The 26,553-nt window shown below is 40.0% G+C and overlaps 1 protein-coding gene across 2 annotated transcripts in view; it reads left to right on the top strand.

The window, feature by feature from the left end:
- Positions 1 to 4,732, top strand: part of RP2 (RP2 activator of ARL3 GTPase) — a 52,314-nt gene extending 47,582 nt beyond the window's left edge. Inside the window, exons 5-6 of one of the 2 annotated variants that reach the window (XM_044235237.1) lie at positions 1,434 to 1,542; positions 4,390 to 4,732. In XM_044235237.1, the coding sequence (XP_044091172.1) occupies positions 1,434 to 1,517 (84 nt within the window). In that variant the 3' untranslated portion in view covers positions 1,518 to 1,542; positions 4,390 to 4,732. Of the gene's footprint in view, positions 1 to 1,433; positions 3,899 to 4,389 lie in introns of those variants that run through there. The other variant, XM_044235236.1, reaches the window with a different exon arrangement.
- Positions 4,733 to 26,553: the final 21,821 nt, after the last annotated feature.

Here is a 26,553-nt window from a genome sequence, read left to right as displayed (position 1 = left end):
TCCCCACTAAGCAAGGAGCCCCATGTGGAGCTTGATCCCAGGACCCCAAGGTTACGACCTGAGCTGAAGGCAGGCACTTTTACTCACTGAACCACCCAGGTGTCCCAAGAATCTGTTCATTTAAAAACCTCCAATAAGACATGAGTTTTGAAAGTAAAAAGTCTCATTAAATGTCTAAGTTCTTCCTTTTTTGAAAACTAGTGTATGTTGAAAAATGTTGTATTTCTAAGATTATGTACCTTAGATGGATGATCCTCGTGCCCACTGTTCATTTTTATTTGCTTCAGTAATGCTTCATCAAACATTGAAGCTGGGTGGGTGGGGCGCCTGGGTGGCTCAGTTGAGTGTCCAGTTCTTGATCTCAGCTCAGGTCTTGATCTCACGGTTTTGAGAACAGCACAGAGCCCATTTAAAAAAAAAACGAATTTGAGCTCTATCTAGAAGTCATTACATACAGGTCGTTTCTAGATATGTTGTTGGGGTTGGTGTATCTAAGAATTTCAGACTTAAATAACTTAATATAACTTAAAAACCAAACATAGGAGTATTGAATGAGTATAGATATAACTAATAGTTTTTTGGATAAATATCTGAAATGAAATATCTGGTTTTGTTGTCTGACTTGGCTAATAGTTTCTTAAATTTGCATAATTTAAAGTACTTTGCCTTTTGTCTCATTTTATCATCACAGCAGTACTAAGGGAAAGGGCAAATATGATAGGTTGAATAGAAAAGGAAGCAAAGAGAAAACGGTTCTGTGATTTAGAGATTTTAAATCTGAATGAGTCAAAGATTATCTAATCCAATGTTCTCATTTTACAGGTGTGGAAAGTGAGCCCAGAGAGGTTTATTGAATGAATTGTCAGCATCGTACAGCTAGATTATGATAAAGCTAGAAGAGAGTCCAGGTCTCCTCTAATTCGTGGCTGACATTTGTAAAAATGATTTTTGAAGGGTTCTACTGAGTACTGCTTTCATGTTTAGCAGATAGTTCATTTAAAACTAGTAATACATCTTTAGCAGCTTTAAAAATGATAACCTCAAGTCTTGCTTCTCAGCCTAATGAGATTGTTATTAGGAAATAGAAGAAACTAAGAAGTCTTTAAATAAACTTCTCTAATTCAGTAGCTTTCATAATATTGACTCTCATATACTTAAAAAACAGTAAAAGTCCAAGTGTGATTAAGTGTAACAGAGACATTATGAAAGCAAAGACCTTGATTATATCCTAAGTTCTTTTAAATGAGCCCAGTTTACATTATGGCTACTGAAACTATATTGTATAGATTCTACAGAATATGATTAAATATTATATAAATGGTATACTTGAATTTCTTTTAATAGGAAGCTTGTCATTATTCTGTGGACAACGCAGGCTTTGAAATTTGGGGATTACTGGTATTTATTTTTTGCTTCTTTTGTATTTAAAATAGATGTTTGTATCAGAAAGCAAGGAGACAGCATCTGGAGATGTAGACAGCTTCTACAACTTTGCTGACATACAGATGGGAATATGAAGTGCAATGTGGAACCAAGGACTTGGTATTAAGCCCTTTTAAATTTGTGTATTAGCAATGAATTTTACTAATGATGAAACTGTTAATGACTATTTTTTAGTAAATGATTGAATACCACATCGTTTACTTCAGGTTCAGAAATTGTTTTGGGATACCTGGTTGGTTCAGTCGGTAGAGCATAGAATTCTTGATCTCAGGGTTGTGAGTTCAAGCTCTGTGTTGGGCCTGGAGCCTACCAAAAAAAAAAAAAGTTCATTTTAAATTCAGTGGTTTTAATCAGCTTAGAAACTATTTAACCTACTTCAATAAGGTTGTGGTTTTGTTTCTCTGCTTATGATCATTATTAGAACATAGAAGTGGCTTGCAGGTCATGATTTTAATCCTAATTTTTCTTTTAATTCTCTAAGAATTTAAACTTTCTTCAGTGCTCCATATTGTTTGAGAATACATTCCATTGCTTCTTTTCTTTTTTTATCGAGAGATTTGTTACTAGCTGATCATTTAGAATGAACCTCTACACATTTTTTTCGTGTATACATAGCCAATTAAGTAATTGCTTCCTAGTTGCATAATGTGGCAAATGAGATTTTGTATGCAGAATTGATATAATACTTTGTAAATTGAATTTTTTTTAATTAATAGGGATTTGATAACCAGTTTTGCAATTAACTCTACTAACTGATGTTGGTATAGCTGTTTAAAGACTACTTTGTGAGTAGTATGATTATGTGAATAAATTCCACACCGTTTAGTTTTTTTAACGCAACTGCTAGGTGACTCTTCTGCTTCCTGGTAAGAAAAGGTGTATGCAGTACTTAAAAGTATAGAAACCTGATCACCGGCAGGTTTTAGAAAAGTGAAATTACTAGCTCTTGTGGTTTATCAGGAGAATTAGGACAAAATCTTGTGACATTTAAATGTCATGAAATGCTTAGGCATGATGATAAGCTAGGCAGATATTTTTTTAAAAAACTAGAGAAATTTGATTTCCAGCAGATTTACCATTCATCAAGTAATGTTCAAGTGTGATGAAATTGGTTTTGGCTGCTTTAAAGCATTATTTCCCAAATCAAGCTGACTGTAATAATTTGCCAGGAATCAAGGGAGAGCTACTTATTTAAAAATCCACATCCTTGGACCCAGTCCCCAGATACACTGATTCATTCTCCAGGGGGAACCCGGTTGTGAGGAGTTTGTTGTAACCTAAAGTAATCAGCTCAGAAGATGTTCATTGGGCGATCTGGAGAGAAGGGACTGAACCTGCCATGTACATCGTATGTAGCAGCTAATAGGAAATTAGCTTTCATAGGTCTATTTTTTAAAGGAACCTTAAATTTAAATCTATTTTGGTAAAACCAAGACTGAAGATAGCCACTTATAGAAATCCCTCTTATGATTGTTACTGAAAATGTATTTTCATGTGTAAACTGCTTTTGAATATATCAGATTAATTTATAACTACTATATTGAACTGTGTGTTAATGTTCAGAAATAATGCATTCAAAGACTTTTCACTTTAATAAGGAAAATTGACTACCTACCCTGTGTCTGGCCTCATGCTAACCATTAGCTTTGTATCATTTCAGTCTTTTGTAAGAGCACTCTATACTACATAATCAACCTCTTCTTTAAATCAGAATGGTTTCATGAGATGCAAATAAAACTTGGTGACAGATTTAACATAATTTTAATCATGATTTACAAATAAGCTTTGCAATTAGTGGTCAGAGGGCATTAATTTTTCCCACCATTAAGCTAAATTAAATATATTCCTTCTGATTTTGATTACATTATTAAACCCCATTATTCACACTAAAAGTAATTGCTGTACTTTATGTTTTTCAAAAATAAATACAATACTACACAAAACTGTAAACCGAGTTCTTTATTTTATCTATAGTATTTTAGCAAAAAACTCAGGAATACAACATATAAGGGAGACGTTAATTTTAAAATACCCACTAAATTTAGTATCTATTAACCAACCAAAGCCTAAACTTTTATATTCTTCAGTTGGATAAGAGCTTTTCCCCGAGTTTGATTTGTCTTTAAGGATAGTCATTTGGCTTCTGAATGTTTGAAGATTTTTAAAAATAAGTAGTGCTATGGTTGTTGTTTCTATAATTCCAAACTTTGATAGTAATTGTACTACATTTCATTTTTAAAAAATGAATTTTAGTAGCTTCTGAAATCATGAACATTTATTAGCAAGGACAAATTAGTAATTTTATTAAGTTATACATGTTTAAACATTAGCTTATTTCTCTTGTGTTATTAGTACTGCTGTTTTTGCTTCTGTATATTTCTGTCTAGCTTTTGTATGTAATTTATATTTAGTGTTTATAAAACGTGATTTGTAATAAATGTTGTTAAAACAAAAATGGCTGGGACGCCTGGCTGGCTCAGTCGGTAGAGCACGCGACTCTTGATCTCAGGGTTGTGCGTTCAAGCACCACGCTGGGGGGTAGTTTACTTTAAAAAATAAATAAATAAAATGAAAATGGCTTATCACTTAATTTTTGAGGTACACTTCTATAACACTCAGCTACTCATACATGTGCCAAGATTTGATTGTGGCACAAATTTTTTAATGACAAAAGTAAAATAGAAATTTCTAATCTCTCTTATGTTAATGAGACGTGAGCTATGTGTCTGTGTGTGCGTGCATGTGGGTGTTTGTGTGTGTGTGTATACAAAAACACTCTAGAGTAATGCAAAGGTAGTAGAAAACTTGTTTTTAATCTAAGGAATTTCCAATATAATGCTTCCCTTGTTAAAAGATATATTTTATTATGATGGATATTTACTAAGATTAGACATTTCTCCCATATTTAAGAAAATAATGAGTTTTTTATGATATAATTTCTTGCAGGTATATACAAATGGACCTTATTTACCAAATTTACCAGCCATTTGTACCCAACCTCTCCATCTACTAACCCATAAATCAGAAGTACTGAAACTACAGCTTGGTTAGTTTTTTAAATAAAATCAGAAATACTGAAACTACAAATCGGTTAGTTTTTAAATAACATTTGCTGTTAGTTTTTTCTATGTATGAAGCATTTCCATGTACATTTAGAGCATGAGGGGGAAATAGAAATGTACAAGACAATAGAAAAATTACTTTCTATTTATTGGATAATTCTTACTGTGCTGAGTTTAAAATTTATTTTTCTCATTTAAAAGGGACATCTTTAACTTTGTTCTCTGTAGAAAGAAATGATATTGTAATTTTGTAATTAGGTATGATTACTCATTCAAAATCCATTCTAGAAAATACTTTATCCTTTAAAAGCCTAACACTAAAAAATTTGAATTTTTAATCATGAAAACCTTTTTTTCTTTTTTTTCCTTTTTTTTTTTTTTTGGCGAAAATGGAGTAATTCACTGTTGACTTGGTTTTTGTTTTTGGTAGATATTGTTGGAGGGAGTCAGCAATCAGTCCTACACAGGAGGGAAAGGAGTAAGCCCTTAAACCCCATTTTTCTCTTTGACATTTTGGCTTTTAGTGGCAAACTCCAGCAAGATGTTCCATTAAGCAGTCTCTTCCTTTTCCAGTGTTTGGAGCCTTCCTGGGGAGGGCAGGTTCTCACCTACCAAGAGATGGTGAGAGAGCAGGAGCACAGGTGGGCGAGAGCCATTGTCAGCTGGGCTCTGATCCTCCCTGGGGGCAGGGGCCTGCCGCCCGCCCCCCCCCCCCCCCGCCCATTTCAGTTGAATCGGGTCCACTTGTAATTGTCCTAATGCAAAGTAACTGGCATATTTATGACAGGTAATGAAATGATGTTTATAAAGTATACCTCGAAAATAAAATACACTGAAATGTATTTTATTACACAGAGTGTTGAGTATTCATAAAGTGTGTATGGCGTTCTTTTTAAGGAGTTCAGCTGGGGAGCCGTACACACACCTACAAAGAGGCAACTGAATGGGAGAAAACAAGTATAAGAGGCTCTTAAGACTTAAGTACTTTTTTCTTATGATTGGCACACGGAAGTAATGTAGTAACATTAAGTAAGTAAAGTAGGAATGACCTACCAAAATGTAGGTCAGTTTGTTGGGCTCGTTAGGAAAACCTCTTATAGGTGTCCTTGTGTGTGTGCACCTAATCCCAGCTGGTCTGCCGGAGACCCCCTGAGCAGCAGCCCTAGTCCCCAGCACGGTCCCAGTTCCACTCCAACAAGAGCAAAGAAACTAGCACGAACGTGTTGGGCAGGCACAAGTGCGCATTGGTGGGAAGGCAACTGCTCGCCTAAAGGAGACGCTTCATGGAACAACTACAGCAGATGGTTAAAAAAAAAAACAACAAAATTTCAACTCTCCTTCAAGAAGTTAGGGGTAAACAAGATCATATCGAAGAGTTGAATGTGTTCCTGAGCCAAGGAACAGTGAGTGGTCCACTCTCAAAGCCCTAACGTGTGGCCATCCCGGGCAGCAAATGCTTGCGTCCTCAGAGGCCACGCTGACACAAAGCAGCTGACAGAAGTGCAAGCCGGGTCTTCAGCCAGCGTGGTGCCAGCCGTCTGACTGGTGAAGAAGACTGGCTGAGGCCCTGCCCAGGTCATCTGTGCGTGGAAAAGCACCCCTCACTGCCAGAGAGGAGGATGATCATAAAGATTATCTCCCAGATCTTGTGGAGAATTTTGAGGAGGCTTCCAAGAACAAAGCAAACCAAACCCAGTCCACTTCTGAAGAAGATAAAACTTGAGGAAGTTACTGGGATCTGCTCTTTGATATTACGACTGCTGTGTAAAATGTTGTTCCTGGATCTGATAAGACCTAGATCTCGAATATTTTGAAGCCCAAGCCCCTTGAACTTCTCCCCGCTTTTCAGTTTTTGCTTATACTCGCTTCATTCTTGCAGCTGAAGTAGCCGGGAAAGAAAGTCTGAAGCCAGGTTAACCAAGTCCTTTGCCGAGTAAAATAGAGTCAAACCTTTCTACTATTTCACCTTAACTTCCATACAGATCATATCGTCAGCAGTTTTAAAGCTTATCTCAGTAGAGTGATCTGGTTTTAGGACTTGGAAGGGTCTGGACATTTTCAATCCCTTATCTGACAGATGAGAAAACCGAGGGTCAGAAAGTTTCATCACTGAACTACAGTGTGGGCCCCTTGACTTTCTCCTGGGATCACCAGGAGAACGAGACTCAGCTCACCCCTCTTCCACATGAAGCCTTTTTAAACTCTCGGGTGCATTTCATCCTCGGTGCTCACACAGTACGCTGTATAGGTATCCAGGTGCTTCTAACGTCTTCTACTAGTTCTCTCCCCATGCTTCCTTCCTTGCTCTTCCAAGTGTGATCTGTGGTCCAGCAGTAACAGCAACACCTAGAGCTTAGTAGACTCTCAGGCCCCACTCCAGATCTGTCGAATAAGCTTCTACATTTTAACAATGTGTTCGGGGGGACTCAGACGCCACATTAAAGTTTGAGAAGCTCTGCCTCGTCTCTGCTCAGTGGGGAGCCTGCTTCTCCCTCTCCCTCTGCTGCTCCCCGTGCTTGTGCTCGCTCACTCGCTCGCTCTCTCTTGCTCTCTCGCTGACAAATAAATAAATAAATAAAACCTTAAAAGAAAATAAAAGAGACGCTCGGCCTTCGAGACGTAGTTCCTCAAGCACTAGAACCAAGGCTTAGAAATCCTTGTATTCCTAGAAAGTAGCTTAGGGTCCAGTAAGATGATCTATATTTAATAAATGTTTTTAATTGAATGATACAATCCAGTGCCTTGTTCTACTCTCCTTGTATGGCTTTGGAATAAAAAACATTCCACAGGGCTTACTCCCCCTTCTCCCACTGTCTGTGTTGAAATAGTAACCACGGCCTCTGCCCACTGAGGCTCCTGGGGGAGCTCTGAGAGCATCAGCAGTATTCACTGGAAGCAGATAAGAGCACAGCAATTTCTGACTGCAATTTTCCTCTGACGCGTTTTTCTATTCAAGCGGGTCCTATTCAGTTAGGCAACGTGTTGCATAAAGCCAGCGTGGCCACTTGTTGATGCCCAGGGCTGAGTTAAAAGAAAAAAAAAAAAAAAAGCAATCAACTACTTGCTTTGGGTTTATGTGGAAAGTTAGTCCCTTAATGGCTCTGGGATCTGTTACCCTCCCTCTTTATCTCTTGACATCTTCCCATTTCTAGCATTCAGGGATGAGCTTGGCCATCATCATCCAGTCATGTGCAGGACTGTTCAGGGGAATGATCAGTGTTGCTCCAAATTCTGGGGGGAATAGGGTGGTGACGATGACTTGTTTCTTTCCTGGAACAAACACTTAATTATAAATATGAAATTTGAAAGAAAGGTAAAACCCTAAATGACACACTCGGCCCACCATCTGCTTCAAGTGGTTTTTCTTTCTGTTTGCTCGGGAGAACGCGATCGATGTCTTCATATGAAAGTTAATGGTAATTTCTTATGTAGGAAATCTTTCTTTGCATTTAGTCGGTGGAGAGCAGGATTCGGGTGGCATACGATCGCTCCCTTCCGATTACTGTTCTAAAGGTGATATGACACAGAAAAGAAGGAAATGTGCAGAAATGTGATGCTCAGGTTTGAAAAGTCAGAGGTTTCCAACTTGAACCAGGGCTCAGCTCGAAATTTTTAAAAAAATGCTGATCTTCTTAATACATCTTTGTTCAAGAATATTGCATTATAGGGATGCCTGGGTGGCTCAGTGGGTTAAGCCTCTGCCTTTGGCTCAGGTCATGATCCCAGGGTCCTGGGATCAAGCCCCACCCGCATCGGGCTCTCTGCTCGGTGGGGAGTCTGCTTCCTCTTCTCCTTCTGCCTGCCTCTCTGCCTACTTGTGACCTCTCTCTCTCTGTCAAATAAATAAGTAAAATCTTAAAAAAAAAAAAAAAAAAACCATCTTCCTGGGGCACCTGGGTGGCTCAGTGGGGTTATGCCTCTGCCTTCCGCTCAGGTCATGGTCTCAGGGTCCTGGGATCGAGCCCCACATTGGGCTCTCTGCTCAGTGGACAGCCTGCTTCCCCCCCCTCTCTGCCTGCCTCTCTGCCTACTTGTGATATCTCTCTCTCTCTCTCTCTCTCTCTGTCAAATAAATAAATAAAATCTTTTAAAAAATAATATTGCATTATAAATCCTTTGGTGCTAACATGTACTTGTATAGCAAATTTAAATGATTGAAGGCCCCCAAATAGGGCAGCATTTGAGGCCTATATGGTATGCTACGTACTGAATCCAGCAACACTACGTATAGGCACTGTCCTGATTATGGTTATATTAGCAGTAAGTACGGTTGACCCTTGAACAGTGTGGCTTTCAACTGTGCAGGTCCAGTTCTCTGCTGACTTTTTTTTTTAATTAATACAGTATAGTACTCTAAATGTATTTTCTCTTCCTTAATTTTCTTCTCTAGCTTACTTTATTGTAGGAATATAGTATATAATCCATAAAACATATAAAACGTGTTAATCCACTGTGTTATCAGTAAGGCTTCCTTCCGGTCAACAGTTAAGGTTATTAGTAGTTACGTTTTTGGGGAGTCAAAAGTTACACTAGGTGGGGGGGTCAGCATCCCTAATCCCTCCGATATTCAGGGGTCTGCTGCATAAGGAAAAATGTAAACCACAGGACATGTAGTAAACAGATGCTCAGAATGTTACAGTGTCCTTCCTTCACCCTTATAAAACTCATTTCTCTGAGTGAGTTTTTTTAAAAGATTTTATTTATTTGATAGAGAGAGACATAGCAAGAGAGGGAACAAAAGCAGGGGGAGTGGAAGAGGGAGAAACAGGCTTCCCGCAGAGCAGGGAGCCCAATGTGGGGCTCAATCCCAGGACCTTGGGACCATGACCTGAGCCAAAGGCAGACACTCAACAACTGAGCCACCCAGGTACCCCCCGAGTGAGTTTTTTTAAGCTGTGAGAAAGAACACAGCATGAGAGCTACCCTCTTAGGTTTTAAATGAGTGCATTTTTATGGGAAAAGGTTGCATCCTCTCTCCACCCTCCCCCACACCTCAAATTTGTGGGAAGTGGTACCTCCCACTTTATTTGAAGGGGCAGCAATCTTTTTTGGGGGGGGCAACAATCTTTTAAGTGTGGTTGAGTTTGGGTTTTTAAATGCTGTTAGAAAAAGCAGCTACTTATTATGCATGTCAAGCACTTTACATATAAAATCTCATTTGATCTCAGCAAATTCTAAGAGAGAGCTACTACTACGGTAGATCTGTTCTTAACTGGCCTTGTTGCTGAAATACTTCTTTTCTCTATCCTCTCCTTTTCATGCCCATCCTCATCAACCTACTGTGTGCTGTTGGCCCCATGGTTGTTCCATCAGCCTCCTCGCTGGCCCACCTACTGAAGATCCCTACTTACTTTGTTTTTTGTAATTTTATTTTATTTTTCCTTAACATATAATGTATTATTTGCTTCAGGGGTACATGTCTGTAATTCATCACTCTTACACAATTCACAGCGCTCACATAGCCTCCCCATCTCTGCTTGCTTCTTGCCATGCATCTTGTACACAGCAGGGGGGAAAAGCTTAGATGTTAAGAGCTTAGCATTTGGGAGTGGTTTTGTGATCAGTAATTTTCTATCATCTTGTGACACTTCATTTTGGAACTCTTAAGTCATTTCATTTTCTCCCAAACTGGACTGTCAGTTTTTTGAGTAATCCAAATAATGTGTTTTTAAGTCTGGGACCACTTTCTTAAAGAATGAAAATGTCAAAAACTGAGCAGCAGCTTAGATGTCAGGTACTATCATAAAAATAGCCTCAGTATGTCCCACAGTGATTATCACAGGCTGTTAAGAAAAGCCAACGGAGGGGTGCCTGGGTGGCTCAGTGGGTTAAACATCTGCCTTTGGCTCAGGGCATGATCTCAGGGTCCTGGGATTGAGCCCCACATCGGGCTCTCTGCTCAGCAGGGAGCCTGCTTCCGCCTCTTTCTGCCTGCCTCTCTGCCTACTTGTGATCTCTCTGTCTGTCAAATAAACAAATAAAATCTTTAAAAAAAGAAAAGAAAAGAAAAGAAAAGCCAACGGATACTTAACCTGTTTGAAGAACTCATTGTAGCCATTTGATCTCCTGTCAAATAGGACATGACCCATGGAAACTGGTCTTTGCTTATGTTCCACCTCCCCCCACCCCAGAATCCCTTGATTGCTCTCCCCCTTTCCCTGGTCCTTTTACCCCAAAGCTTAGCATTCTGTCCTTTCTCCAGGACTGGCCGAGTTCTGTATGCTCTGGTAAGCCATTCACCGCTGATCATTTGAACTAGTCATGTCAGAGTTGCAAAGGGCAGCAGAAGAATAGCAGTGTAGATCAGAGTATCATTAGACCTGGGTTTGATACACATTCTTTTACATATTGCCCGTGTAGACCTGCGCAAGCTATGTTGTTTTTCGTTTTCTCATCTGTAAAATGAGAATTATGACTGCTTTGTTGTTATTTTGAGTATTCACTGAAATTAAGTGAAAGGATGCGCCTCAGCGTTAGTTCTTCTCCTTAGTCATATAAAACCTGGAAGTATTACTTTTCTCCTGTCTTATTTTTCCAAAATGACACCACACTCAACTGTGGACAGACAGGTAGAATTCTGTACATGCCCCCTGTTGGCCTCAGGCAACCAAATACTGCTGGAGACAACTAGGTACTGTTTGGATGAACACAAATATGGATGTGATGGAGGGGGCTTTACTACTCTTAGAGATGCCACTCAGTCGGGAACTTCTTTTGGATTCCGACGAGTACTGAACCCGTGAGCTGAACACTGTAGGGTGGGGGTGGGAAGATGGAGGGAACTGTCAGCAGGGCACAGAAGAAGAAGAAGAGCATGCCGGGTCCCATGTAACAGTCTTGGAGTTGGGCAGCGAGTCAGCCCAGCTACTCCATGATGCCTGTAAGACCCCAGGCCCTCCCTGCCCTGCTGTCCTCCGCTTGGAGGCTCTCCTCCACACTGGTAAGATGGCTCTCATCACCAATACCTCTATGTATTGTGACTGCATTCCAGGTAGGAAGAATGGAGAAGGTGAATAGCAAACGGCCAGCTAAGTCTGACCTTTTTGTCAGGAAAACAGTCACTTTCCCAGAAGCCTTACTCAGGAGCCATCTACTTACTGTTTCACTTGCCAGGGCCGGATCACATGGCCATCCATCCAACCTTCTAGGGAGGCTGTGGAGCTGAGTATTCTCCCTGGGTACATCATCTCCGGGAGAAATGGAGCTGCTGGCAGGAAAGGTGAAAAGAATGGATATTGGGTAAGCGACTACCAGTGTTTGCCACATGAAGCTTACCATCTGTTTAGTTAGAATACACCATGAACAGATGGGAGGAGAAAAATTTAAGAACATATCCAAAAGTGGAATGCCTGGGTGGCTCAGCCGGTTAAGCGCCTGCCTTCGGCTCAGGTTGTGATCCCAGCGTCCTGGGATCCAGTCCCGCATTGGGAATCCTTGCTCAGCAGGGAGCCTGCTTTTCCCTCTGCCTGCAGTTCTCTCTGCCTGTGCACGCTCTCTCCTCTTTCTCTCTCTCTCTCTCTCTCTCTCTCTCTCTCTCACACACACACACACACACACACACAAACTAATAAAACCTTAAAGAACATATCCAAAAGGAACCCAAAGCTTCTTTCAGAGAGATAAAGAACAGGATGAAATAATTTGAGGAAGGTCTCCCAGAAAGTAAATTCCCAAGAAATTTCTGAAGAACTTTAGGAACAAAATTATTGCTGTTGTGATTAAAACAACCACCTGGTTCACACATCCCATCAGACATGTAGGATTCATGGATGGACTTGGATGGAGCACAGAAGGGCTCGAACAGTGTTGTTCATGGGCTTCTGCCCCATAAGGCTGTGGGGCTTCTATCTTCCGAAAGCTGAATACAGACTCTGAGAACTCATTCAGATGACGGTTCCCAAGAGGAACTACCCCTAATCCACATGTGATGTGGTTTACTTTCAATATGGAAAATGATATTTAGTCTCTAACATTGGGTATTCTCTAGAATCAGACACTTCTTTAATCCCTTTTGAAATTTCTGACTTAGGAAATCCACTCTAAAGAGAGAATACAAAGTTCAGGGAAAAATTAGTGTTTTTCTTAAGTGCATATAGATTCTGGGTTTATATGTAAAAGTGAAAACAGGGATTGTACCATCCAGAATTCCACCAGATAAATAGAACCATTAGAATACACATATTAAGAATTTTTAAAAGATTTATTTATTAGAGAGAGAGAGAGGGAGAGAGAGTGAGTGAGTTTGATTAGGGGTGAGTAGCCATCCACAGGTGGATTTCTTCTTCAGGGAAGCCTCGATTCTGCTCTTAAAGCCTTCAACTGACTGAGTCAAGCCCACCCAGATTATCTAGGATAATGTTCCTTACTTAAAGTCAACTGATTATAGACATGAATCACATCTACAAAATACCCCCAAACTTAGATTAGTATTTGATTGAAAAACTGGGGACTGCACCCTAGCCATATTGCCACATAAAACTGACCATTACAGAGATGGTTGGTGTTTCATTTTGTCTTCAGTCTCTGTCAGTGAACACTTTATTCTTTGTGAAAATAAATCACAAACCCAAACAGGCTTCCAAGAAGAGAGGGAGTCAATATCATCAATCTGTGGCACTGGCATTAATACATATTTGGTCTATGAAGGTCATTAACCATCTGGTAAGAGGAAGCTTCGTTGATTACAATTCATCCTTTGGGTGTCTGCTGTTGCCTGATTCCACTAAACTGTTTTCAGTTTATTGGTAGGAAAATTAGCCCTCCAGTTCAAGTGAAGTTTAACACATAAAAAAGGAAGTATTTCAAGGAACCAGTGTGTATTTCTTCATCTGTAAATCATTTCCTCGTGCTACAAATGTTTAATGAGTACTGGGACAGGTTAGCTGGTGGCTGCTGTTACACTTGTAGAAAAATATTACCAAGTCTGACTTAAGGACATATTAAAAAAAAAAAAAACTAAATAAACAGGGGCACCTGGTTGGCTGAGTTGGTTAAGCGTCCGATTCTAGATTTCCGCTCAGGTAATGATCTGGGGATCCTGGGATCGAACCCTGCTCCCACATCAGGCTCCCCACTCAGCAGGGAGTCTGCTTCAGGATTCTCTCTCTCCTCCCCAAAATAAATAAATCTTTTAAAAAATAATAAAACCTAAACATATAACCATTAAAAGTGGTGGATGCTTTTAAATACTCAAACCTATACAAGGATAGAAAAGCATTTTGTCTTGAAGTGTACCTACCATCTACTAATGATGTGGGGCAAGTTATTTTCTCTCTGAGCCCCAGTTTGCTTACCTATAAAATGGAAATAATGGGGGTTATTTGAGGTTGTCTTGAGGGTTTGGGGAGGATTAGATGAGAAAATACGTTAAACACTTGGAACACGGCAGGTGCTCTACAAACACCGATTTTCTGTCTACTTCCATGAATATAGACTCGATTTGACAACATTATGTTGGATATCAATACGTAGCAAAGAATCAAGTGAGGTCACCAGTGTCCATGAACTTGTCACCCTGGCTACATACACTCCCTTACCGTAGTTTCCTTTGCATTTACTTATGTGCATTTAAAGACCATTTTTACAAGTTATCATTTCAACCATGAGTGCAGAGAAACTTGCCAGGTATTTACAATTGCTTTTTTGTTTGAAAAATCAGCATTTTTCCAAATTTCATCTGAAAATGTTCCTGTGAGTCATAGTGGTGAAGTTCGGAACAAATGTTAGATGCCACCAGATTTCACAAGTTTGAAATATTTTTTGACTCAGGGAAAAAGGGAGCATTCTTAAATTCTTCTCCATATCAGACTTTCTCATGTTTGATATGCAGGTTGGCAGATGCACAGGTTGTTTCATTTTATTATTGTTAATTACACAAATAATACCATTTTATTTTCCCTTAAAAATGGAAATAAATCTAAAATTCACTTTGATCTCTACTACTAATGGGTAGCCACAGTGATCAGTTTGGTCTGTATTCTTCCAGACTATTTGTCTCTGGATTTACACACACATTACCTGTACAGACAGATGAACTTATACGGAAAGTAGTTATTTTACTTATCTAAGGAAAAAGGTGCCCATTATTGATTTTGATCATGTAAAATTTGGTGTGATGGGTAAGGCAGATTGGAGAGAGGTGAGAAGGAAGAAGAAATTCGGAAGAGAGGTCTTGCCAAGAGTGATCATTTACTTCTATTTCTTTGGCCCTTTCATTTTGGTCTTCTGAGCCTATTTCCTTTTTTTTTTAAGATTTTATTTATTTATTTGACAGACAGATCACAAGTAGGCAGAGAGGCAGGCAGAGAGAGGAGGGTGGAAGCAGGCTCCCTGCTGAGCAGAGAGCCCCATGTGGGACTTGGTCCCAGCACCCTGGAATCAGGACCTGAGCCGAAGGCAGAGGCTTTAACCCACTGAGCCACCCAGGCGCCCTTCTGAGCCTATTTCTGGCAAGTTACACCATCAACATGTCTGCAAGATCCAGTTTAATCCATGGGTGGGTTCAACAAAGACAGATACACAGCCCCTGACGCCTTCTGAAGGTCTCAATCCACTAAAGCCCATCATCAGTTTCATTTTACAAATTAAAAAAAAAGAAGAAGAAAAATAGTTTTGGCTTCCAAGTGCAAACCAGGGGCACCAGCCGGCTTAGTTAGTAGAGCTTGCCACTCTTGATCGGGTGGTGAGTTTGAGCCCCACGTTGGACATGGAGATGACTTTTTTTTTTTAAGTGCAAACTTAAGTCACCAAAGGCAAATTCTGTTTTCCAACCGAAACAAACCCTTTGTTAATCATTTCATTAATTTCTTTTAAAATAGGAGGTGGGGCGCCTGGGTGGCTCAGTGGGTTAAACCTCTGCCTTCTTTTCGGTTCATGATCTCAGGGTCCTGGGATCCAGCCAGGCATTGGGCTCCTTGCTCAGCAGGGAGTCTGCTTCCCCCCCCCAACTCTGCCTGCCTCTCTGTCTGCTTGTGATTTCTGTCTGTCAAATAGATAAATAAAATCTTTAAAAAAATAAAATAAAATAGGAGGTGACTTCAAGTTCCAGACAAGAGGGCATAGCCTCATTTCTCCTTGCTCCTCCCTGCTAAGTACAGCTCACTAGAATGCCTGTAAATAATACTAAAGCCCATAATAAAGGGACTCTTGTGGTGGCAAGAGGAACGTGGGCCAGCTGGAGACCATAAGATTCGAGGAAACACAGTGGTGTGCTCCCTGTTTTTTCAAAATCCCAGCCTGGGTTCTGGAGAAGCCTGCAACCCAGACTCTCCAGAGCGGACCAAAAAGAAAAACAGAACAAACAAATAAACAAAAAAATCAAACAAGCAAAGACCAACAAAACCAAAGAAAAACTTCCTTTCTGGCCAAAGGACCAGGAAAGGAGAGAATCCCAGTCCAGTAGGAGAGAAACCTTTGACAACATCTACCCTAACCCAGCCAGAGGTGTCAGCAGAGGCTGAGGAGGGACCAGATAGAGACTCTGGTTCCCCATCCAGTAGCCTCAGGAGACTAGGGGGGAACGCCCTCCTCTCCCTCCGGGAACACAGGCCAAGACAGGGGGAGCCTCAGCAGCACCAGGCAGCCCCAGGAAGCATTTTCCTCCCCCGCCCCTGGCACCCATCCAGAGCAAGCGGGAGCCCCCTCTGCACCAGGCAGCCCTGGGGGGAGGCGTGCTCTGCCCCTGCCAGAAGCAGCGGCAGGGACCCAGCGAAGAGTCCGGGCGACCGTGCCCCGCCCCCCAGCAGCAGCAGCAGGTAGCCAGAGCGAGCACTTCCAGCCCCTACAGGCCTGGCATCCCCCCATCCCCCATCTGGTGATCTCCTGACCCCCACCACGTGGCAGGTGGCAGGGAAGGCACTTTCCTCTCCCGCTAGTGGCATCGGAGGAGAGATTGTGGGGGAGTGCGGACATCTGCCGCTTCCCTCCCACCTGGCATCCGCTGAGAATCCAGAAAGATGCTTCCCCTGGCGGGTGTTGCCTTGTCAGTGGAGACAGAGTGAGGAATCCGGACTTTCACCCTTGTCTGCCAGTGGCAGCTGGTGCCCCTCAGGCTTCCAATTATAAAGTGAAGGAAGGATCTAAAGGAGGAGGGAGCTGGAGAAAGGAATTCTTTAAATCTGCCTGGGGAGTGAGGAAAGACACCTGCGGGACCCAAAGGTAAAACAACATCAACACGCCTAAAAGTCTGAGAACAGAACTGCAGTGCAGAATACCACCTAAGTTTTCAAGGTGGCTTTAAGTGGCACTCAGACAAAGCAGACCAGGATAGCACAGTGAGGGTTCTGAAAACTAGTCATTGGAACCACAGTCCACAAAAGGAGGCCATGCTACCTGTGCTACGCCTGGGGTCACTGCCTGCTAATACAGAAGATTTAAGTAGGATCCAGGGTCCGCTAACATCCCAAATGTCCAGGAGACAATGGAAAATCCCTCATCATACTCAGAACTAGCATAATCACAGCTTGAATGGGAAAAGACAATTAACCAACATAACCCAGTGGGGGGTGGGCGGGACAGTGGGCACTTGGGGGGCTCAGCGGGATAGGTGTAGGGCTCTTGGTTTTGGCTCAGGTCATGATCTCAGGGTCCTGGGATTGAGCCCTGGGTCAGGCTCTGCACTCAGCTGGGAGTCCGCTTGAGGATTCTCTCCCTTTACCCTCTGCCCCACCCCTGCTCACTGTCTCCCTCTCAAGTAAATAAATAAATGAAATGGAAAAAAAGAAAAGAAAAAAAGACCTAACATTGAGATAAATCAGATATTGGAATTACCTTACAAGGACTTCAGAGCCACAATCATTTAAAAACATTCTTCAATAAACAGTTACACATTCCCTTGAAACAAATGGAGGAAAAACAGAAAACTCCAGCCAAGAAACAGGGGTTACAAAAAACAACCAAATGGAAATTGCAGGAGTGAAAAATCATCAGAATTAAAAGGGGACTGGATGGGCTCATAGTAGCATGAAGATGACGGGACAGAATCAGTGAACTTGAGGACAGAACAATAGAATTTCTCCAATCGGAAAAAAAAAGAGAGAGAATAGATGGCAGGAAAATATCCCAGAGTCTCAGAAGCCAGTTGGACAATAACAAAAGTACTAATATTCGCATCACTGAAGTCCCTGAAGAAGAAGAGAGAGTGGGACTGAAAATAAATTCAAAGAAATAATGGCTAGCTTAACTGTTGAGAACACACTGATGGTTATGAGAGGGGAGGTGGGTGGAGGGCATGGGTGAAATAGAAAATGGGGATTAAGGAGGGCACTTGTCCTGATGAGCACTGGGTGTTGTACAGAAGTGTTGAATCACCATATTGTACCCCTGAAACTAATATGACACTGTATGTTAACTATGCTGGCATTAAAATTTTAAAAACACAGTATTGAATAGATCAATAAGCAAAAGTAATAATTAAAAAAACAAAGAAATAATCAGCCGAGAATGCCCCAAATTTGGCAGATGTAAACCTACAGATTTAAGGAGCTCAGTGAAACCAAACAGGAAAACCCCAAAAATACAATACTGAAACATATCATAAACAACTTCTGAAAATTAAGATAAAGAAAAAATCTTGAAAGCAGCTAGAGAGAAAAAAATTCCTGCCTGTAAAGGAACACTGATTCAGTTGATAGCAAATTTCTCATCTGAAATCTGAAATCAAAAGATACATTTTTCAAAGGATGAAAGAAAAGAATTGTCAACTCTGAATTCCATATTCAGCAAAAATATCCTTCAGGAATGAAATGGACATTCTCTGATGACCTAAAACTTACTAAATTTTCACTAGCAGATTTATCATTAATGAATGGTGAAAGGAAGTCCTCCAAAGAAAATGGAAATGATAATAGGAGGCTTAAAATTTCAGAAAAGAAGGAAAACAATGAAATGTGTATAAATAAGGATTAATAAAGTAGATTGTCTTTTACCTCATGAATTTTTTTCAATCATGATGGGTTATTAAAGCAAAAATTCTAACACCATCTGATCTGGGGTTCAATGTATGTAGACGAAATTGGCAAGAAAATTATATTTTAAAAGTAGGAGAGTAAAGGGACCTAAATGAAAATAAGTTTTCTACACCCAGCAGACTGTGATAAGTTATATATGTGTGGTTTTTTTTAATTTTATTTATTTTTTAAAATGTTTATTTATTTATTTATTTATTTATTTTAGATTCTTTTTCTTTTTTTTTTCTAATTTGACAGAGATCACAAGTGGGCAGAGAGGCAGGCAGAGAGAGAGGAAGGGAAGTAGGCTCCCTGTTGAGCAGAGAGCCCGATGAGGGGCTCCATCCCAGGACCCCTGAGATCATGACCTGAGCCGAAGGCAGAGGCTTTAACCCATTGAGCTACCCAGGCGCCCCTTATTTATTTATTTGAGAGAAAGAGAGAGAGAGTGACAGAGATAGCAAGAGAAAGCACAAGCAGGAGGAGAGGCAAAGGGAGAAGGAGAAACAGGACCCCACTGAGCAGGGAGCCCGACATGGGACATGGGACTCCATCCCAGGACCCTGAAATCATGACTTGAGCCGAAGGCAGACGCCTAACTAATTGAGCCACCCAGTCACCCCTAATTTTATTTTTTTTAAGATTTTTATTTATCTGTTTGACAGGGAGAGAGAGAGAGAGAGAGAGAGTAAGCACAAGCCGGGGGATCAGCAGGCAGAGGGAGAAGGCGAAGCAGGCTTCCCACTGAGCAGGGAGCCCAACTTGGGGCTGGATCCCAGGACCCTGAGCCGAAGGCAGATACTCAATGGACTGAGAAACCCAGGTGCCCCTGTACATATGTGTTTTAATACCTAGAGCAAGCTTTAAGAAAACTATATAAAGTGATATACTTAAAAACACTATGTAAGTCAAAATGGAATTCTAAAAAATATTCAAGTAACCCACTGTAAGGCAAGAAAGGAAAAGAGAAAAATGAAAAATAGAGGGCAAAATAAAAGTTAGACTTTAGTCATGAAATATCAGTCATTATGTTAAGGGTGAACAGTCTAAATACATGAGTTAAAATACAGAAAGTCACAGAACGGTTTTACAAAACAACCCAACTAGGGGTGCCTGGGTGGCTCAGCAGGTTAAGCGGCTGCCTTCAGCTCAGGTCATGATCTTGGGGTCCTGGGATCAAGCCCTGCATTGGGATCCCTGCTCAGTGGGGAGCCTGCTTCTCCTCCCTCTCCCACTTCCCCTGCTTGTGTGCTTTCTCTCTCTCTCTCTCTCTCTCTCTTTTTCTCTCTCCCCCTGTCAAATAAATAAATACAATCTTTTTTAAAAACTAAAAAACAACCCAACTATATGCTGCCTACTAGAAAGTCACTTCAAATATGACAATATAGGTAGGTAGAAAATAAAAGGATGGAAAAAGACATGCTACTCAGATATTAATTTGTAAAAGGCATGCCTATATTAATATCAAATAAAGCAGACTTCAGAGCAAACAAAATTACAGGGACAAAGAGGGATACTGCATAATGATGAAAGGGTCAATCCACCAAGAAGATAGAGCAATCCAAAATGTGTATACATCAAACAGAACTTCAAAATCTGAAAGAAGTGAAAGGAGAAACAGAAAAATCCATGGTTACGGTAAAAAAAAAAAAAAACTTCAACACTCCCTCTTAGCAGTAGAACTACTAAACATAAAATCAGCAAGACTATACAACTCAAAACCATAAAGCAACATCATCTAATTTATAGGACACTCCACCCGATAACAGCATAATTCACATTCTTTTCAAATACCCACAGAATGTTCACTGAGAAAGATAGCTCATATTCTGGGTCATAAAACAAACTTCAACAAACATAAAAGAACTGAAATCATACAGAGTATGTTCTCTGACCATAGTGGAATCAAACTAGAAATTAATAACAAAGTCAATAGGAAAATCTCCAAACATTCAGAAACAAAACAACTCATTTCTTACTAATCTGTAGGTCAAAAAGAGACTGTCAAGCGAATTTTTTAAAAAATACAATGAACTGAACAAAAATGAAAATATCACATAACGAAATTGGTGGAATGTAGCTAAAGCAGGGCTGACGTGGGAATTTAGAACACGAAATGCTCGCTTACGTTAGGAAAGAGGAAAGGTCTCAAATCAATCACCTAAGCCCCCACCTCAAGAAACTAGAAAAAGAAGAGCAAAATAAAATGAATTTAAAATAAATAGAAGGATTGGGGCGCCTGGGTGGCTCAGTGGGTTAAAGCCTCTGCCTTCGGCTCAGGCTCTGGTCGTGATCCCAGGGTCCTGGGATCGAGCCCCGCATCAGGCTCTCTGCTCAGCAGGGAGCCTGCTTCCTCCTCTCTGCCTGCCTCTCTGCCTACTTGTGATCTCTATCTGTCAAATAAATAAAATCTTAAAAAAAAAATAAAAATAAATAGAAGGATAAAAATAAGAGGGGCGCCTAGGTAGCTCAGTTAGTTAAGCATCTGCCTTTGGCTCAGGTCATGATCCCAGGGTCCTGGGATCAAGCCCCACGTTGGGCTCTCGACTCAGCAGGGAGCCTGCTCCTCTCTCTCACTCCCCCTCTGTTCTCTCTCTCTTTCTCAAATAAATAAATAAAATCTTAAAAAATAAATTCTTTTAAAAATAATAATGAAGAGTAGAAATAAAGTAAATTGAAGACAGGAAAACAACAGAGAAACTCCATTAAACAACGAGCTGTTTCTCTGAAAAGATCAATCAAATTAATAAACCTACAAGAGAGAAGACACAAATCACTAATATCACAAATGAGAGGGGGAAATCTTACTACAGACCCTGTAGCCATGGAAAGGAAAATGAAGTTCTCAACACAATACCCAGATTCTTTGGGAAAAAGATGCTATGTGAATGTCTGTCCACAGCAAATTTATAGTCAATCTATGAACAGAATGTTCATAAAGTCTGTCTCTATTTGGAAAAGAAACTTGCAAATTATTTAATTTCTTTGACACTAACCCCCCACCCCACCCACACCCGTCCCCACTGTATGATCCAGAAATCTCATTTCTGGGTGTATATATCCAATGAAATAAAACCATTACCTCAAAGAGGTATTTACACTCCCATGCTCATTGCAGCATTATTCACAATAGCAATAGCCAAGTATGGGAACAACTTAAATGCCTGTCAACAAATGAATCTACTAAGTAAAGGAATCAACTAAATATATATGTATGGATCAAGTAAATACATATATTTTTATATATCATATATACATATACATACATGTATATATATGTATGTATGTATATGTATATATAATATATATGTATATATACATATACACACACCCCACAATGGAATATCATTCAGCCTTACAAAAGAAGAAAATTCTGCCATCTGTGACAGCATGGATGGACCTGGAGGGTACTAGGCTAAATGAAATAAGCCAGACAGAGAAAGACAAATATTGCACGGTATCACTTATACGTGGAATCTTAAAAGATTTTTTTTAATAGAAAATAAAGTGTCAAAATCATAGGGGTGCCTGGGTGGCTCTGTCGGTTAAGCATCTGCCTGCAGCTCGAGTCATGATCTCAGGGTCCTGGGATGGAGCCCAGCTTCAGGCTCCCTGCTGGGGGGTGGGAGTGGGGGTGGGGAGTCTGTTTCTCCCACTCCCTCTGTGGCCATCCCCTGCCCCGCACATGCTCTCTCTTGCGCGCACTCTCTCTCTCAAATAAAATCTTTAAAAAAAAAAAAAGTCAAAGTCGTAGATCCAGAGAGTAGAATAGTGCTTACCAGAAGCTGGGGGTGGGGGAACTAGAGGTTGATAAGAGAAGTCTGAACATTCAGCTATAAGATGAATAAAGTCTGAGTATCTAATGCATACCATAGTGACTATAGCTGATAAGTATTTTATAATTAAAATTTGCTAAAAGAATAGAACTTAAATATTCTTACCAACAAAAAGATATGTGAGATGGTGACTGTTTTTTTACAAAAGGAATGCTATGAGAAACCGTAGGCATTTAAATGTAACAACTTAGATAAAATGGACCAATTCCTTGAAAACCACAAACAACCAAAATTCAACCAATATGGAATTTATAATCTGAACAGTCTAATAACTATTAAAGAAATTAGATTAGTAATTTTTAAAAATATTTTATTTATTTATTTGTCAGAGAGAAAGAAAGAGAGGGCACAAGAGGTGGGGAGTAGCAGGCAGAGGGAGAAGCAGGCTCCCTGCAGAGCAAGGAACCCGATGCAAGACTCAATCCCAAGACCCTGGGATCATGACCTGAGCCAAAGGCAGATGCTCAACCGACTGAGTCACCTAGGTGTCCCTAGATGAGTAATTTAAACGGTCTTGAAAAAAGAAAGCTCCAGATGCACATGGTTTCACTGGAGAATTCTACCAAACAGTTAAAGAACACCAAATTTACAGTCTTTTCTAGAATACCAAAGAGGAGAGAACACTTCTGTGTTGGGGGTTCCCAAGACCATTCCCAGGCAATGATTCACTAGAAACTCAGCATATAGTCAGACTCCTGGCTATGACATATTACAGTGAGAGACTGTAGAGCAAAATTACCAAAGGGGAAAGGCAAGACACAGGGGATGATGTCCAGAGAAAGCCAGGAACAAGCTTCTAAGAGTCCTCTCCTAGTGGAGTCACACAGGATGTACCTAAGTCCTTCAGCAAAGAGTTGTGACAACACATGTGAAATGCTATCTATCGGGGAAGCTCATGAGAAACTTAGTTCCCAGGGTATTTATTGAGGGTTGGTCATAGAATTACCCTCTGTCTAGCACTCACCAAAATGCCAGACTCCCAGAAGGAAAGCAGATGTTCAACATAAACCATATTGTTTGTATAAACAGTTTAGGCACAGTGAGCCACTCTTATCAGTCCTGGTAATGATGGGAGCCCTCCTTAAATCCAAGTTTCCAGATGCCAACCAGGGACGAACCTCGCAAGCAGGCTGGCCATTCAAAAGAGAGCCATTAGGCCTGCTATGATAACGCTTTTCTGCACAGCTTGGCAATCAGGAGACTTGAAATGTAGTCCCAGCAAAAATCACATATGTACAAACAGTTTAGGGCCGGTAAACCACTCTTATCAATCCTGGGAATGGTGGGAACCCTCCTGAAACCCAAGTTCCCAGTTACCCACAAAGGATCTGTATATTAACTCTTTTCTGCACAGCTTCCCAACTCATTTTATGAGGCTAGTATTATCCTATTCCCATAACCAAAGACAGTGTGTGTGGGGGAAACCCCTCAAAACTTCTCTCAGGAATTTTGACACAAAAATCTGCAACAAAATATTGGTGATATAGAGTCCAGAAATGTAGAAAAAGAATTACACCATGATCAAGTGGGGCTCATTGCAGGTGTGGAGGGTCAGTTCAAAAATCGGTGTTCAATCAATGTAACCTACCATATCCACAGGCTAAAGAGGAAAGATCTTATGATCCTATCAATTGATGGGGATGAAGCATTTGACAAAATTCAGCATTCGTTCATGATTAAAAACTCTAAACAAATTAGGAATAGAAGGGTACTTTCTCAACTTGATAAAGAGCAGCTAATAGTTTTCTTATGGTGAAAGATGGAATGTTTCCCCCTAAGATAGGGAACTAGGGAAGTACGTCCACTCATCTCACTCTTACTCAACATAGAACTGAAAGTTCTAGCCTGCACAATGAGGTAAGAAAAGGAAATAAAAAGCACACAGATTGGAAGGGAAGAAACAAAACTGTGTTCACAGACAAGATGATTGTCTATGTAGAAAATCCCAAAGAATAGACCAGAAATTTTCTAGAACTGTTAAGTGGATTCAGCTAAGTCAAAGGATAGAAGGTCAACACACAAAAATTAACTGTATTTCTATATGCTAATAATGAACAATGAATGAGAAAGCTGAAAATAAAAACACAATAATATTTATGATCACTCCAAAGAAAATGAAATACTGTATACACTTAATAAAATATGTACAGGATCTATATGCTGAAAGTTCCCAAATGCTGATGAAAGAAGTCAAAGAAAATCTAAAGAAATGGAGAGGTACACAAATCATCTTCATGGATTGGAAGACTCCATATTGTAAAGATGTCAATTCTTTCCCCAAATTGATCTATCAGCTTAACACAATTCGTAACAAAATCCCAGCAAAGTTTCTGTCGATATAAATAAGTTTGTTCCAAAATTTATACAGAAAGGCAAATGACCTTGAATGGCTGATGCGGTATTGAAGAATAAAGTGGGAAGAACCACTCTATCCAATGTTAAACCTTACTGTTTAACTATACTACTCAAGACTGGTATTCACAGAGGGATAGGCACATAGAACAACAGAACAGAAGAGGGAACGAAAAAATAGCCCCACACTATTAGTCCAACACAAACATGACCGACTGTTTTTGACAAAGGTACAAAAGCAATTCAATGGAGGAAAGACAGTTTTAATTTTAATTTTAACAAATTGTGTTTGAGCCATCAGACATCTATAGACAAAAATATGAATCTCGACCTCATTAAGTTCACATTTCATACGAAAATTAATTCAAAATGAATCATGGATTTAAATGTAAAATATGCAACTATAACACTTTTAGAAGGAAATTTAAGAGAAAATTTGTGGAACCTGGTGCGAGGCAAAAAATTTCTTAGACACGACAGGAAGGGGACAATACATAAATGCAGACTTTGCGAAGTGAGACTTCATCAAAATGAAAAATTTTGGTCTGCAAAATTTCTTAAGAAGATGAAAACACCAGTACAGACTCGGCAGGAAAAAATTGCGAACCATGTATCTGACAGAGAACTTGTATCTAGAATATATGAAAAATTCTCAAAATTCAACAGTTAGAAGCAAACAACACAATGAGAAAATGGACAAAAGACATGAATAGACATTTCACCAGAGAGGATATACAGATGGCAAATAAGCACATGAAAAGATGTCAACATCATTAGGGAAATGCAATTGAACACAGAGAGATATCACTATACACCTATTAGAAAGGCTAACATAAAATTATAGTGGACAATACCAAATGCTGGCAGAGATGTGGAGAAACTGGATGTTTCATACATTGCTGGTGGGAATGTAAAATGGTACAGTCTGGAAAACTCTGGCAGTTTCTTACAACACTAAACTTCCACTCACCACCCAACCCAGCAATTGCACTCTTGGGCATTTGTCACAGAAAAAAGGAAATCTGATGTTTACACAAAAAAACTCTACATGACTGTTCATAGCAGTCTTATTCTTAACAAACAAAAATTGGAAACAACCCAAATGTCCTTCAGTGAGTGAATAAACACACTGTAGAACACCAAAGCATAATAATACTACTACTCAGCAGCGAAAAGGAATGAGCTATTGATACATGCAGCAACTTGGGTGGATCTCAAGAAAATTATGCAAATTATGGAGAAAAGCCAATTTCAAAAGGCATGATTCCATTTACATAATATTCTTGAAATAATAAAATTATAGAGATGGAGACTATGTCAGAGGTTGCCAGGGGTTGGAGTAGGCGAAGGAGGTGACTGTGACTATCTATACTGGCTAGAAGAAGGAACAGCTGATTGTGGTAGTTACACAAATCTACACGTGAGAAAATGGTGTAGTACGATAGACACAGACACAGAAATGTTTGCATGTAAAACTGGTGAAATCCGAATAAGGTCTGTGGATTGTACCCATATCAGTGTCTTGGTTATGTAAGATATTAACATGGGGGAAACTGGGTGAAGAGTACATGGGTCTGTTCTGTAATATTTCTTACAGATCCTGTGAATCTATAATTATTTCAAGATAAGTTAATAAAACAAGGTAAATCTGAAGGACTATGAATGTTTTAGAACACACACATTTGTGTATTATGAAATAGAACAACATCTTTACTATGTAAATCAGACAAAATACAGAAGAGCCTACATTTTTGTTTAGCCAAGAAATGTAAATGAAAATGACAGTATGAGTTCATGGTAATTGCACATGGTCCATTTCCAAACCCAGAGAAATAAACCAAAAGGGGTTTGTTGCTTAAACATCTGTATGAGTTAGGATTCCACCAGAGAAGCCAACCAACAGGATATTTTATA

Source organism: Neovison vison, chromosome X, assembly GCF_020171115.1.
Source record: "Neovison vison isolate M4711 chromosome X, ASM_NN_V1, whole genome shotgun sequence".
Taxonomy (NCBI): Eukaryota; Metazoa; Chordata; class Mammalia; order Carnivora; family Mustelidae; genus Neogale; species Neogale vison.
The sequence above is the reverse complement of the archived record's forward strand: the minus strand, read 5'-3'. Positions and strand labels throughout refer to the sequence as shown.